This window comes from Lepidochelys kempii, chromosome 12 (genome assembly GCF_965140265.1).
Source record: "Lepidochelys kempii isolate rLepKem1 chromosome 12, rLepKem1.hap2, whole genome shotgun sequence".
Classification (NCBI taxonomy): Eukaryota; Metazoa; Chordata; order Testudines; family Cheloniidae; genus Lepidochelys; species Lepidochelys kempii.
In genome coordinates this window covers 22652085-22664554 of record NC_133267.1, presented here as the reverse complement: position 1 = coordinate 22664554, position 12470 = coordinate 22652085, and the positions used below count along the sequence as shown (strand labels likewise).

The following is a 12470-nucleotide window of genomic DNA, read 5'->3' as shown; positions in this document are numbered from 1 at the left end:
TTGTTCAGCTGTAGCCTTAAAGTGCATTTCTACTGTGCTAAACTTTGCAAAAATGGCGCTGTGAAGTTTAATGTTTGTCTTTCGATACTTTTTGTATCATGTGTTCCCAGTTACTTTTCTAACTCTAAGTCTTGAGATCTCAGTCTGTAGTCTGAAAGTCAACGTGGGTTCTTTTTGTTTTCAAGCATCTTCACTAATAAAGGACAAATTATGCCTTCAAGTAGGTTTATTATCACTGACTTTTATCATGCCCTACCATAAGTAAGGCCCTACTAAATTCATGGTCCATTTTGGTCAATTTCACGGTCATAGGATTTTAAAAATAGTAAATTTCATGATTTGAACAGTTGAAATCTGGAATTTCACAGTGTTGTAACTGTAGGAATCCTGACCCAAAAAGGAGTTGTGGTGGGGAGGGGTCGCAAGGTTATCGTAGAGGGTTGTGGTACTGCTACTGTTACTTCTGCGCTGCTGCCGGCGGTGGCACTGCCTTCAGAGCTGGGCAGCTGGAGAGCGCTGTCTGCTGGCCGGGAGCCCAGCTCTGAAGGCAGAGCTGCTATCAGCAGCAGCACAGACATGGTATAGTATTGCCACCCTTACTTCTGTGCAGCTGCTGGTGCCACCTTCAGAGCTGGGTGCCCAGCCAACAGCTGCCACGCTCTGGCCACCCAGCTCTGAAGTAAGAATGGCAATACCATGGCTCCTCTAAAATAACCTTGAGACCCACCTGCAACTCCCTTTTGGATCAGGACCCCCAATTTGAGAACTGCTAGTCTCTCCCGTGAAATCTGTATAAGGTAAAAGCACACACAAGACCAGATTTCACGGTGGGAGACCACATTTCACAGTCCATGATGCGTTTTTCATGGCTGTGAATTTGGTAGGGCCCTAACCGTAAGTGTGTCTTGTGGAACTCCACTGCCTTCAGTCCCATTGTCTGCTAGGTTTTGATCTATTGTACAAGCAAATTGTTGATACATAAGGACTAGAATCCAGGTCACACTCCCTCAGCTGCACAGTGCTAGCAGGAGAATAATGTGATCATAAGAGGAGCTTCCCCCCCCCTACTTTTAAATGTATAGATTTGTCTCTGTGTACACACACACAGCAGATATAAGTAAAAAGCTGTCTTTTTATATAGTAACTTTTCGGAGTAGAACTGCACTTTAACTTTTTAAATGAATTTGAGTCTAACAGAAATGGATGAAAAGATTCACAAGTAACAAGAGTGTCTTGTAGTGCTATAAAGCAGTATCTGCCTTATTCTTCCCACAGAAGTACCGATAAAGTAATACATTTATGTGCATGCATAAGTTGTTGCAGAAATGGGGTCAACTTGTGATGAGAGGGTTCCAGAAAAGAGAGGTTAAAAAGATTCTTGGACAAAAGATCTGAAACTCTCTTCAGCTCCTAAAATCTACTGTTTTAAATTAGGCGAAATCTCATGATTTACTGCACAAAGATGCTTACACCACATATATTTATCTAATTCCTAACTTTACATATGTAGAAAACTTCATATTTACCTACCTTAATAAAGTTATTAACTAGAAGTGTCAAACATAACACCAGGAGTACATGGAAGGAAAGTTTCCCAAGTCTATTAAGCAAGCATCCCGTTTTCATGTTTTTCTAGAAATTAAATGGATTGGTATTTTAGTCTTTTAAAAGATTTAGGATTTTTATATATCTGGAACAAGAGATAAAATAAGCTGCTTCAAATTACTTGTTTAAATATGATTAAAAATTATTGCATATTATTAACCACCATGTGTATTCTCCAGGTTGCTGTGGAAATCATTACATTCTCAATGTGCCAATGGGGCAAAGGGCATTCTCTTAATTTAACATGAGTATCAGCTAGACTACATGGCCTTCTGGAAGATCTCCCAGTTTAAAGCTCCAGATTTAACAATGCTCCTGGTGCCACTCACAGGCAGTTTGGGATGGGAGCAGACATTGTCTAATTAGAAGATCACAGTTCTGGTCTTATGCTGCCACATAGGATGGGTCAAGAACTATGATCCTGTAATTAGACAGCTGGTTTGACTTAGGGCTCCTTCCTACAAAGGATTCTGACGGCTTGGAGTTAAGGATCTGTCTGAGCCCTACCGAAATCAACGAGATACTATGTGTGTAAAGGTCTGTTCTTACATATACCTTTGCAAGATCAGGGTCTCCGCCTGCATATTTGTAAATGTTAATAGCAAGTATAGAATTGTGACATTGCTGATACCTCCCAAATTGTAACATTTTTAGATGTATCCGTTAATTATCAGTGAGTAAGAGTAATCACTGAGCCTTTACTCTGCTGGAAATCGTCTAACCAACAGTAATATAGCCTGTAGAAAATGACCGCCCTGAACCTTTGAGCAGGGGGGTATTTGGCTGGCTGGTGGAATGAAGGGACATGTGCTTTATGGGTTGGGGGGGGGAACTGCTGTAAAAGGGTCAGCATGGTCACTGACTCATCCCCTAGGAATGCAGGGTTTAAAAGGGGCAGCTTGGGCATCCTGGGGCACCAATTATTCAGGGAGGATGGGGTTCCCCTGTAAAGCTTTGGAGTCCATTTGTTTTGGCCCTATAAAAGGGGGGAAGTAAACCTGACTGGGTTTGAGGGAGAGGCAGCCACACTAATTGCTGGCGCCTCCTTGTGGCAGATGTCCAGTGCAGGTACTCCATAGGAAAGGTATACAATGACTGGATAAATGGCTTGGAAAAATATTTAAAAAGAGGTATTCGTTAAAGGAACAAACAGGGGGTGGTTGGGGGGGGGGGTTGGCTCCCTGCTATACCAATCATAGGATCCCCATTCTTATAGCCCACCTTAACTCTCCTACGAGGGAGGGTGGCTGGTAAGGTCCTGGCAATGGATTTGCTGGAGGGACCTGGATAGAAAGAGGGGGAGCTGATAAAAGCCCCATGGGTAATTTCGGAATAAACATGGTTACCTGCACTGTACACTTTTATTTGCCGGGTAGTCCCAGACATCTAATAATAAAGTTGCAGCCTGATTAAACCTATGTCAAATGTCTCCTGTCCTTGTACTGGTATAGCCAGACTAAGAGTGTTGAGGAAGGGGAGAGATTATTCTAAAAACTTAACTACTTTTAAATTTGTCATACTGCTTGTTTACTATTACAAAACAAAAAATGTTTTGAGCACATACCTGAACTGTTCTTGCTAGCAAGACTGACACATTAAAACTTATAAGTAGGGATCCAAGAATCATGGAATTAAAGAACTGTAGACCACAGACCAGTAGTATGCCAGTTAACTGTATAATGTACAGCCATGTAACCTGCAACAAAGAGATGTGATTTATGCCAGAATATTTAGAAAAATATTTGCTTTTCCCTGAACAAAAGCGAGTATTTTTACTGTTGGTCTCTTTCACTTATGTCAATCACTTCTAGTGTTAAATGTGGTATTGTGAAAGTTTCAGATCATCATATTCAGTGGTACTATCCTATCTTTGTATAATATTCACACACAAGAATCAATAATTAGGTTAATAGTATTTCATTCTTTTGCTATGAATGTTTGATGACCCAGTGACCTAGGCATATGAATGTTACAACTAGGAAAAAGTTAATCACATAAAATGGCTTAAGCATCGTGGGGAAGTATCTTTCTGTGCCAGCATTTGGGATCACAAATATTTATTCTTCTTATAGGATTATCATTGCCAGCAAATGACAGTTGTACAACAAGCAACTAAATTTTCTTGAGCTTCTTATGAAACTGCAATAGATAAGGATGCTTAACTGGATATTCATGTTAAAAAAACAATTTATTTCACTGATGTATGATACTGTGTGTTTCTTTTAATTAGTACTTTGCATATGGTAGAGTTCAATGCTGGATTACAGCATTGGCCTACATCAATACCAAATAGATAAGATCCAATTTTAAGTCAATATGCAACAACATTCTGTGGCAAAGACACTTTTTAAAATATCTTATAATTCTTTAGGATGAAATGAACTGCCAAACTTTGTGGTAACTGCTGAGGTACATCAATGGCTATCCTGAGCGTATGTCTGCAGATATACATAAGAGACCTTTTGTGGAATTTTTGGATGTTTATAAAGCAGATTATGAGTAGTTTTAGTCTTTCATCCCTGTTGATTTTAAGCATAAATTAATACAATTACTTTAAAATTCAAGTCACCATCTTTTTGACTTAAGCTGTCTGACAGTGAAGTAGTATTCAATTTACACAGGAATACTAGCCATAAATCTATACATTACCCATTCTTAAAGTATTGTCTGTTGGATCATCTTACACTTAATGTAGCAATACTTAGAACACAGGTTGAGATCATCTCCATGGAACTGGCAGGCTTTTGATATTGAACTTAAGGAAAATGTCTTCTTCCTAGCTAAACAATCATTCAGCTGATAGTGAATTCCAGTTTTTTCATTCTCCTTACAACAACCTTTTTGTCAGTTCAGTTCAGCACCATAGTGATGGCTTCTGTTCTACGGTAAACTTGAATGTCTCAAGGGTATAATTGGTCTTGCTTGTTGCTGCAACAGCAATCTGGTCCATTCTGTTCCTCCTTTTTTGATGTATGGTGCAGTGACTATAACTGTCTTTCAAACTATGATTGAAGGTTGTCTTGACAACCTTCAGACAGTTTTATGACTTTACCTAGCCAAATAGTTATCCTCTCCACACAGTTTATCTGACAGATTCAGCACGACGGCAGGTGCTTGTAGAATCAGTATCTTCAACATTTCCCATGTAAGATTTTTCTGTTAATTTTTGGGGGCTCTGGTGGTGGCTCAAAAGCTGAAGGAGAACCCTACTGTATACCTTTAATAGATAAGCACCTTTGGGGGCACTCTACAGTATCTAGCGCAATGGAGACCTGAGACTGTTTTATGTTTGGGAGCTACAGTAATATGAATATTAAACAACCTACAACTATACAAAAATGATGAGATATTGGACCTTGTTCCGTCCCCAAGTGACTTCAGAAGGGTTGCATGGATGTAAGTCATAAAAGAATTGTGCCCAATTTATGGTTTCTATAGTTCTGTATATTACTGCATGACACATAATGCAATACCATACAATTTAATATAGCCTTCAAATCACACCATTTCAGATAGAAGATTTTGTAATTTAGGATGTAAACAGAAAATCTCTCAAACAAAAACTTCCAATCAAGATATTTAAAAATGGATCCCTGATGTTAGGCTCCTAAGTTCTTATCCTGGCACATAATTACATGACCTGAATTTCAAAAATGCTGTGCATCCAGCAGCTCCTATTGAAGTAAGTGGGAATCCTTGGCCAATAGGTATGCAAACAGCATTTACCTAAAAAGAAACTTCATTTTCAGTTTCTGCTGACCAACTACAGGAATATAAACTTCTCTGATGGTTGATCACACCCCCAGGACTGTTGAACTGAAATCAGAATTAGGACTTTCCTTAAAGCATTCATGCTCATTAGTTATGAGTATTATCGGATTCAGATAGCCTCGTGGCTTACAGGTATTACACTTGTAATACTTTTTTAAACTAGTTACTATAATTTAACTTAGTTTTTCCTCTGAAGCTTTTTGTTTTAAAATGTAAAAACGTTTCTCTTGATTAAAGGGCAAAAAATTATATTAGTGCTAGAACCTTTTAGCACTGTCCATTTCTTATTCAATATATGAAGTTACTTAGCATTACAATTAGTATACCATTACATTGGCAACTAAAAAGAACATGAGAGAAATATTTATTTCCTGAATAATTTTAATTGATCATACACATTCATGGGAGTGACAGTAAGTAAATCTTATAAATAACATAGTTGACAGGTGATTTTATTATTTTTCGATAAATTCAGACCCATGAATTTATTAAGGATGCATATTCTCAACAAAACATACTTAAATATAAACTGAGAGTTACTTTCCACCATTGCAAATTCAAATACAGCATATGCTAGAAACATGCTAAAAATGTTTTTAACTGTACAAAAAATGCAGAGTTCTCTGGAACAAATCTTGCTATGTATTTGTAGTTTTTTTTTTCTAAATTGGCAAAAAATTGGCCGTGATTAAATCTGTATGAATTAGATATTCTTGATTTTTTTCTTTCTGGAATCTTAACTTTTTAAAACAATAAATATTCACTGAGATGCTTTATGCTGTTTAATTGTTGTATAATTTATTGCTTCAAATCAAGGTTTTAGAATACTGCATCCAGTTTAAAAGTCTTTATGCAATTACTTTTTGTATTTTACCAGACCTAACTAAAGCTCTTATCCTACAAAGATTTATGCAAGTGCTTAACTTGCTACATAAGAGTAGTCCCAATGGGATGGGACCATTCATGTATGTAAAGCTGAGCACAACCATAATTCTTTACAGTATGAAGACCTTAGTCGTCATCATGCTAGCAAGAATACAAAAGTTTTACACTTTCATGTATTTAATGCTGCTGTATATTTGGTAGAATCCATGTTTGACAAGTATTTGTGATCACAACTGCAGCTGACATGATTTCATTTGGTTACAATGCCCAGCGAAGACATGGTTTTTTGTTGTTGGGTTTTTTACTTGTTGTTACAAACCATTTTAGCAGAGGCTGTAGTAAGACTATGGGCTTAGTAAGGTTTTAGCACAGTTTCTGAACATGAGCTCCCATACCTGCTTTCAGATCTACCTGATTGCAAGCATTTATTTGTGTGGAATCAAATGGAGAATTGGGGCCCTGATTTGTAACTATAATTGCTGTGGCGGCAAACAGTTTTATAATCAAGTTTGGCCATAATCATGTTTGAAAATGATCCCCAAAACACTAGCTGAGGACAGGGCTTCACTATTACAGAACTTAAGAGTTGCACCAAGTGAACAGGAACAAAGCCAGACAAACATTCCAGCTGAAAAATCATATTCAGTTACCAAAAAAAGTGTATATGTTCAAATTACTCAGTTATATCTCTGTTATATTATAGGAAATAACTGATTGTGGTTATTTAAGAGCTCATCACAGAAGTGCACTGCATATGATGTGCTACTTTCAAATGTAGAACACTGTGCAAAGGAACTTCTCAAAGCTACATTCGTATTAGACTCAGAAAGTCTGGTCATGGCCAGAAATAAGATTACCTTTGTTGTGGGAAGCATGTCAAGACAGTCCAATATGAATAATACTAATGCTTGCATCAGCATCATAAACTGATTGAATTGCCAAGTCAGGCTAAAGAGAAAGGTTGATATAAACACTGCCAGAAGTGTCAGTTTCTGAAAAGAGAAAGTTCTTATGTAACTTACATATCTCCATCAATAAGTGTTTGGGGGGGGGAGGGTTCTCTCAAGGGTTAAATTAAAAGAGTACATGTCTAGAGTTTGACACTGAAACATCTTAATTTCTAACTACAGTACTTGGATTGCAATGAGACAGCTGGTATTTAGAGTTTCAAGTACCCCAATTTACACACACAATTTAATTTTGCAGGTGCAAAATTGCAGTAGCAAATATTACAGTTGTAATTTCACCTGAAAAAACAGCTAGGTCTCAGCTCAGCTTGAAAACTTATCTGATAGGCTAGGGGCGGGCAAACTTCTTGGCCTGAGGGCCACATCAGGTTTTTGAACTTGTATGTAGGGGCGGTTAGGGGAGGCTGTGCCTCCCCAAACAGCCAGGCATGCCCCCACCCCCTGCCCCTAACTGCCCCCCACCACCCCATCCAACCCCTCCTCTCCTTCCTGACTGCCCTCCCCTGGGACTCCTGCCTCCATTCAACCTCCGTTCCCTGCCTTCTGACCGCGCTGAGCCCTATCCATGCCCCTGACCAGCCCCTGAACATCCCTGCCCTCTATCCAATGCCCCAGCTGCTCCCTGCCCCCTTACCACGCTGCCTAGAGCATCAGTGGCTGGTGGCGCGGGTGCACCAGGACAGGCAGCCATGCAGCACAGAGCACCGAGTCAGGCTGGGCTCTGCAGCCCTGCTGCCCAGAGCATTGCACCACATAGCAGCGTGGATGTGGGGGGTGGGGACAGCCTCCTGTGCCAGGAGCTCCGGGCCTGGGCAGGACGGTCCCGTGGGCCGGATGTGGCCCGTGGGCTGTAGTTTGCCCATCTCTGTGATACGCTCACATTGGGTATGTTGTGTTGACCAAATCTGAAGTAATGACTTAAAACGGACAGTTGCACTGTATTATGTACATGCTTTTACTGCTACAACTCAGGGTTAACTCTTTAATTTTACATTAAAAAAATTAAGTAGGGGGGAAAAAACTAATCTTTGGGCTTTGTAAGGCTTTTTCCTAATCTCTCTTTGGGTGACACTCTTATGACCTCCCAAATATATAAAACTCTACTTCTTGTGCTCTGTAAATTTTTTCCTTTCAACAGTGAAATCTTTTATTAAAAACAGATTTCTTTTGCAATTTTTTTCAACCCTAAATGCATTTATCAGTGTTTGCACCCCTTCATAGTTCAATTTGTTTAAATTAATTGCAAGCTCCTCAGAGTAACAATTCTTTCTACCATCTATTTGTACAGTGCCTTCTACATTTCCATCACTATATTTAATAATAGTGCTTTCCTTCTGATTTATAGTCAGTTACCCGAAGCACACACTTCTGTTTTCAGCAGCTCTCCTGACATTTCAGATACTAGTTTTGCTATATCAAATATGTTGTTAGAAATACTTACTTCATGAAGAGGCCGTACATGAGATCTGAACAGGTATGTGATTGCTGCTATTTGAACTGCAAAGAATGGCAGTGCCCAGTTCTCTCTCAATGGAATGGTGAATTCTACTCTTGTGGTATCTATTCTGCACAAAACAAATGCAGAGATTCATAAACACAACCAAAACCCAGGCTTCTGCAAAGAAGATTTCAATTAAAATTGAAATCTTATTTGGAAAATCATATCTAGGCTCCTGCAAATTGTTTCTCAGGTAGCTGAATGTTGAGTCCCCTTAACATCCCTAGCTCTGAAAACTTGCCAAGAGGCACATCCATGGTTAGTTCATTCATGACCAAAACTTCTTCCTCTTGACTCTTTAACTCCCCTTATTTTCAGATAGCTGTTACTGTGGAGCCAAGCCTCCTCTTGGGGAGCAGAGTTCAGGCGATCTAAAGAAAAGTGCTGGCATTTTTCAGGTCAATGGCAATATATTTCTCCTCAGTTTGGCTTTCAGGAGGTATAGCTGAATAGATAGCTGTCATTTTCCTCACTGTAATTCAAGTGCATTGTACTAATGGCATGACTGAATCCCATTGAACAGGACAGCAAGAGACTTTTCGCCTTTCCTGAAACATTCTGACACTAAAAGTGGTGTTATCAAAAGACAAGGGCAACCACTCAGCACAGTCATTTCCAGAATCTCACTGCCATGTACACTAGCCAAACCAGACAGTCTCTATGCAAAAGAATAAATGGACACAAATCAGATGTCAAGAATTAGAATATTCAAAAACCAATCAGAGAACACTTCAACCTCCCTGGACACTCAATTACAGACCTAAAAGTCTCAATTATTCAACCAAAAAAAACTTCAAAAACAGACTCCAATGAGAAACAGCAGAACTGGAATTAATCTGCAAACTAGACACCATTAAAATAGGCTTGAATAAAGACTGGGAGTGGATGAGTCATTACACTAACTATAAAAACTATTTCCCCATGCTAATTCCTCCCCCCTACTGTTACTCTCACCTTCTTGTCAACTCTTTGAAATAGGCCATCCTGATTATCACTACAAAAGTTTTTTTTTCTCCTGCTGATAAAAGCCCACCTTAATCAATTGGTCTCGTTAAGAGTTGGTATGGCAACCCCCATTTTTTCATGGGGGGGGTGTGCTTGTGTATATATAGAAATATCTATACACACACACACACCCCTCATTTATTTTATATAATTTATAGTAGCCATGTTAGTCTGTATCAGCAGAAAGAAGGAGGAGTACTTGTGGCACTTTAGAGACTAACAAATTTATCTGAGCATAAGCTTTCCTGGGCTAAAGCCCACTTCATCAGATGCATGCAGTGGAAAATACAGTAGGAAGATAATGCATGCATCTGATGAAGTGGGCTGTAGCCCACAAAAGCTTATGCTCAGATAAATTTGTTAGTCTCTAAGGTGCCACAAGTACTCCTTGTTCTTTCTGCTGATACAGACTAACATGGCTACCACTCTGAAACCAGACAAGTGTAAATAATCCCATGTCCATTTCTCCTTATGTAGCTGAAGTAAGTGAAAATGTAACAACCTGTTCATCTAAACCATTCTTACCTGCAAGACCCTAGTACAGTACTTCAAACAGTAATTCTATGGCAGAAACTCCCCATTATCCAAATTGGTCCCATGTACTCATTTTATCTGGATAAGTAACCTTCTACTGCACACTATTTATTAGAAAGTTGGAGAGAAAACAAGTCCATTCCAAGTCTTCCATATATGGAACAAATTACCTCTTAAATAAATATGAAATACTATATATAGTTTTAAATTACTTTCTCCTCTAGAGCACTAAAAACACTAGATAACTATAAGGAATCACTTTGTAACTGATTTGCTTACAGTCAAATTACTTTACAGCAGTCACAACTACTGACTAACATTTCAAACACCTTTGGGACAGCTTTGATAGTACTGACATTATACTTTTATTTTCTTGATTTTTAAGTTTCAGAAAACAACTGAAAGTTTAAGAGTCAGCCTCACTCAAGCTGGTGGTAGGGCAATGCAAAGCAGCTAATCTGATCCCTTAAGGATTCCCTGAATTGAGGATTCCTTAGGTGCCATCGCAGCACAGCAGGTCCTATGCCACCTTTTTCCTGACCCACAATGCAAGAGGTATCTATAGAGGAACAAAGGGAGTGGTTGGGACAGAAGTTCTGGTCACCCTAAGCTCTTGGGGCTGTGGTACATCTGGCATAAGTCACTGCACCTCTTAGAATACTCTGACTTGCACTGAGGGGATATGAGGCTGGCACAGAAGGGCTGCTCAATGTGGGAACTACATAGGCGGCTAAAAGCCACTGGGGAACTCCCTCTTCAGTCTGGTCCAAAAAGAGCTTGGATAGGCCATATTTTTAGAGAGTTTCCTCAAACTTTTGACTATCTCTAATTATATCTAATGTTTTTAAATATCTGGCTGACTTAAAGAGAGACCCTCTCTGCTGTTTTATGCTCTCCCTTACCCCCAATTTAATCCTAGCAATGCACTGTTTTAATATGTCTTAACCTTATGTGTCAGAAACTAAAACTTTAGAAGGGTCACATGTTATTTCACACTCACCTGTTTGTAATGTACCAGAAAGCTGCTAACAAACCTGAAAGCCATGTTCCACTAAGAAGCCAGCTGGTTACATACAGAGCAATGACATAAAGTGCCTGAAGTCCAAACAAAGTGTAGATATAAAAATAAACAGGCTCTAAATAATTCTGTAAAACAGAGGAATATTGTAGTTAAATTATTTCCAGTATTTTATAAAATTAATGTGAATTTAAAGGTAACATCTCAACACTTTTGCAAAATAACAATACAAATAATCAGTGTTAAAGACCAGTAAAATGGTATAAAAAACCCAGTACATTTTTTTCAAAAATACATTTATCATTATGACCCAGTGATTCAAAAATCTATTTTAAGTGCCTAAATGTAGTTTACTCATAGTCCATAATAATATGAAGGGCTGTTAAGCAAACCCTTTCAAAGCTTCCTGTTTAAAGTCCCATCTTACACTCTCGTGGTCTCCACCTCTCAATACCCTGCCCACTCACAGGGAGGGAACTCACCTGTAATAGCTACAAGAATCTTCACATCCCATTACCCACAAGGGTGAGGTGAGCTGCTAGCCAGAGAGAATGTAGTAGGAAGGCTATATTTACTCCTCTAATTAAATGAGGCAAGCTAGGAGAGTTTCCCTCATAGTCCTGGCATATTACAAGGCAGCACCATCACTTGGCCAGACCTATCCTGCTTCTTAAAACCCTGAGTGCACATGTACGTACGCATACATAGACTATTTAAAGCTTTAAAATGACCATAAAGGGTCTTGTTCCTTTTGCAATTGTAAATCCATAATGGCAGCCACAAGTGGGTAATTCCAACCACCTTTAAACATTTAAAATTTGGTTTTCCTATTATGTTCATATGTGGTTGCTTTGAAAACTAAGGGTTCTTTTATTTTTTATTGATTTAAAACAATTGCAGGAATATATTTATCCTTGGAATTAACCAAAATGCAGGTTCTCGTTCACTGGGTGGCTTTCATGAAGCATCCATATATAGCTATTTATTTAAAGCCATAATTAAATACCTACCTGAATGGGAAGAATCCTATATAGTATGCTGAGAAACAGTTCCTGGTAAACATTCATTCTTTCAAGTATGTTAATTGTCCTCAGAGATTCAGTTTTATTGTCATATATTAAGCCATGTAAACCTAAATGTTAAAGAGAATTTAAAATAGAATAATATCTCCCTCCCCTCCTTCAGT

The 12470-nt window shown here is 38.7% G+C and overlaps 1 protein-coding gene across 5 annotated transcripts in view; it reads right to left on the bottom strand.

Moving 5' to 3' along the window:
• The window catches only part of DPY19L3 (dpy-19 like C-mannosyltransferase 3), a 51748-nt gene that overhangs the window by 19223 nt on the left and 20055 nt on the right, over positions 1–12470 (bottom strand). For all 5 annotated transcript variants that reach the window (XM_073307830.1, XM_073307829.1, XM_073307827.1 and 2 more), the window contains 6 exons: positions 12295–12416; positions 11267–11412; positions 8671–8794; positions 7119–7253; positions 3170–3301; positions 1531–1632 (listed from right to left, as the gene is read on the bottom strand). In XM_073307830.1, coding sequence (XP_073163931.1) covers positions 1531–1632; positions 3170–3301; positions 7119–7253; positions 8671–8794; positions 11267–11412; positions 12295–12416 — 761 coding nt within the window. The remainder of the gene's footprint in view (positions 1–1530; positions 1633–3169; positions 3302–7118; positions 7254–8670; positions 8795–11266; positions 11413–12294; positions 12417–12470) is intronic.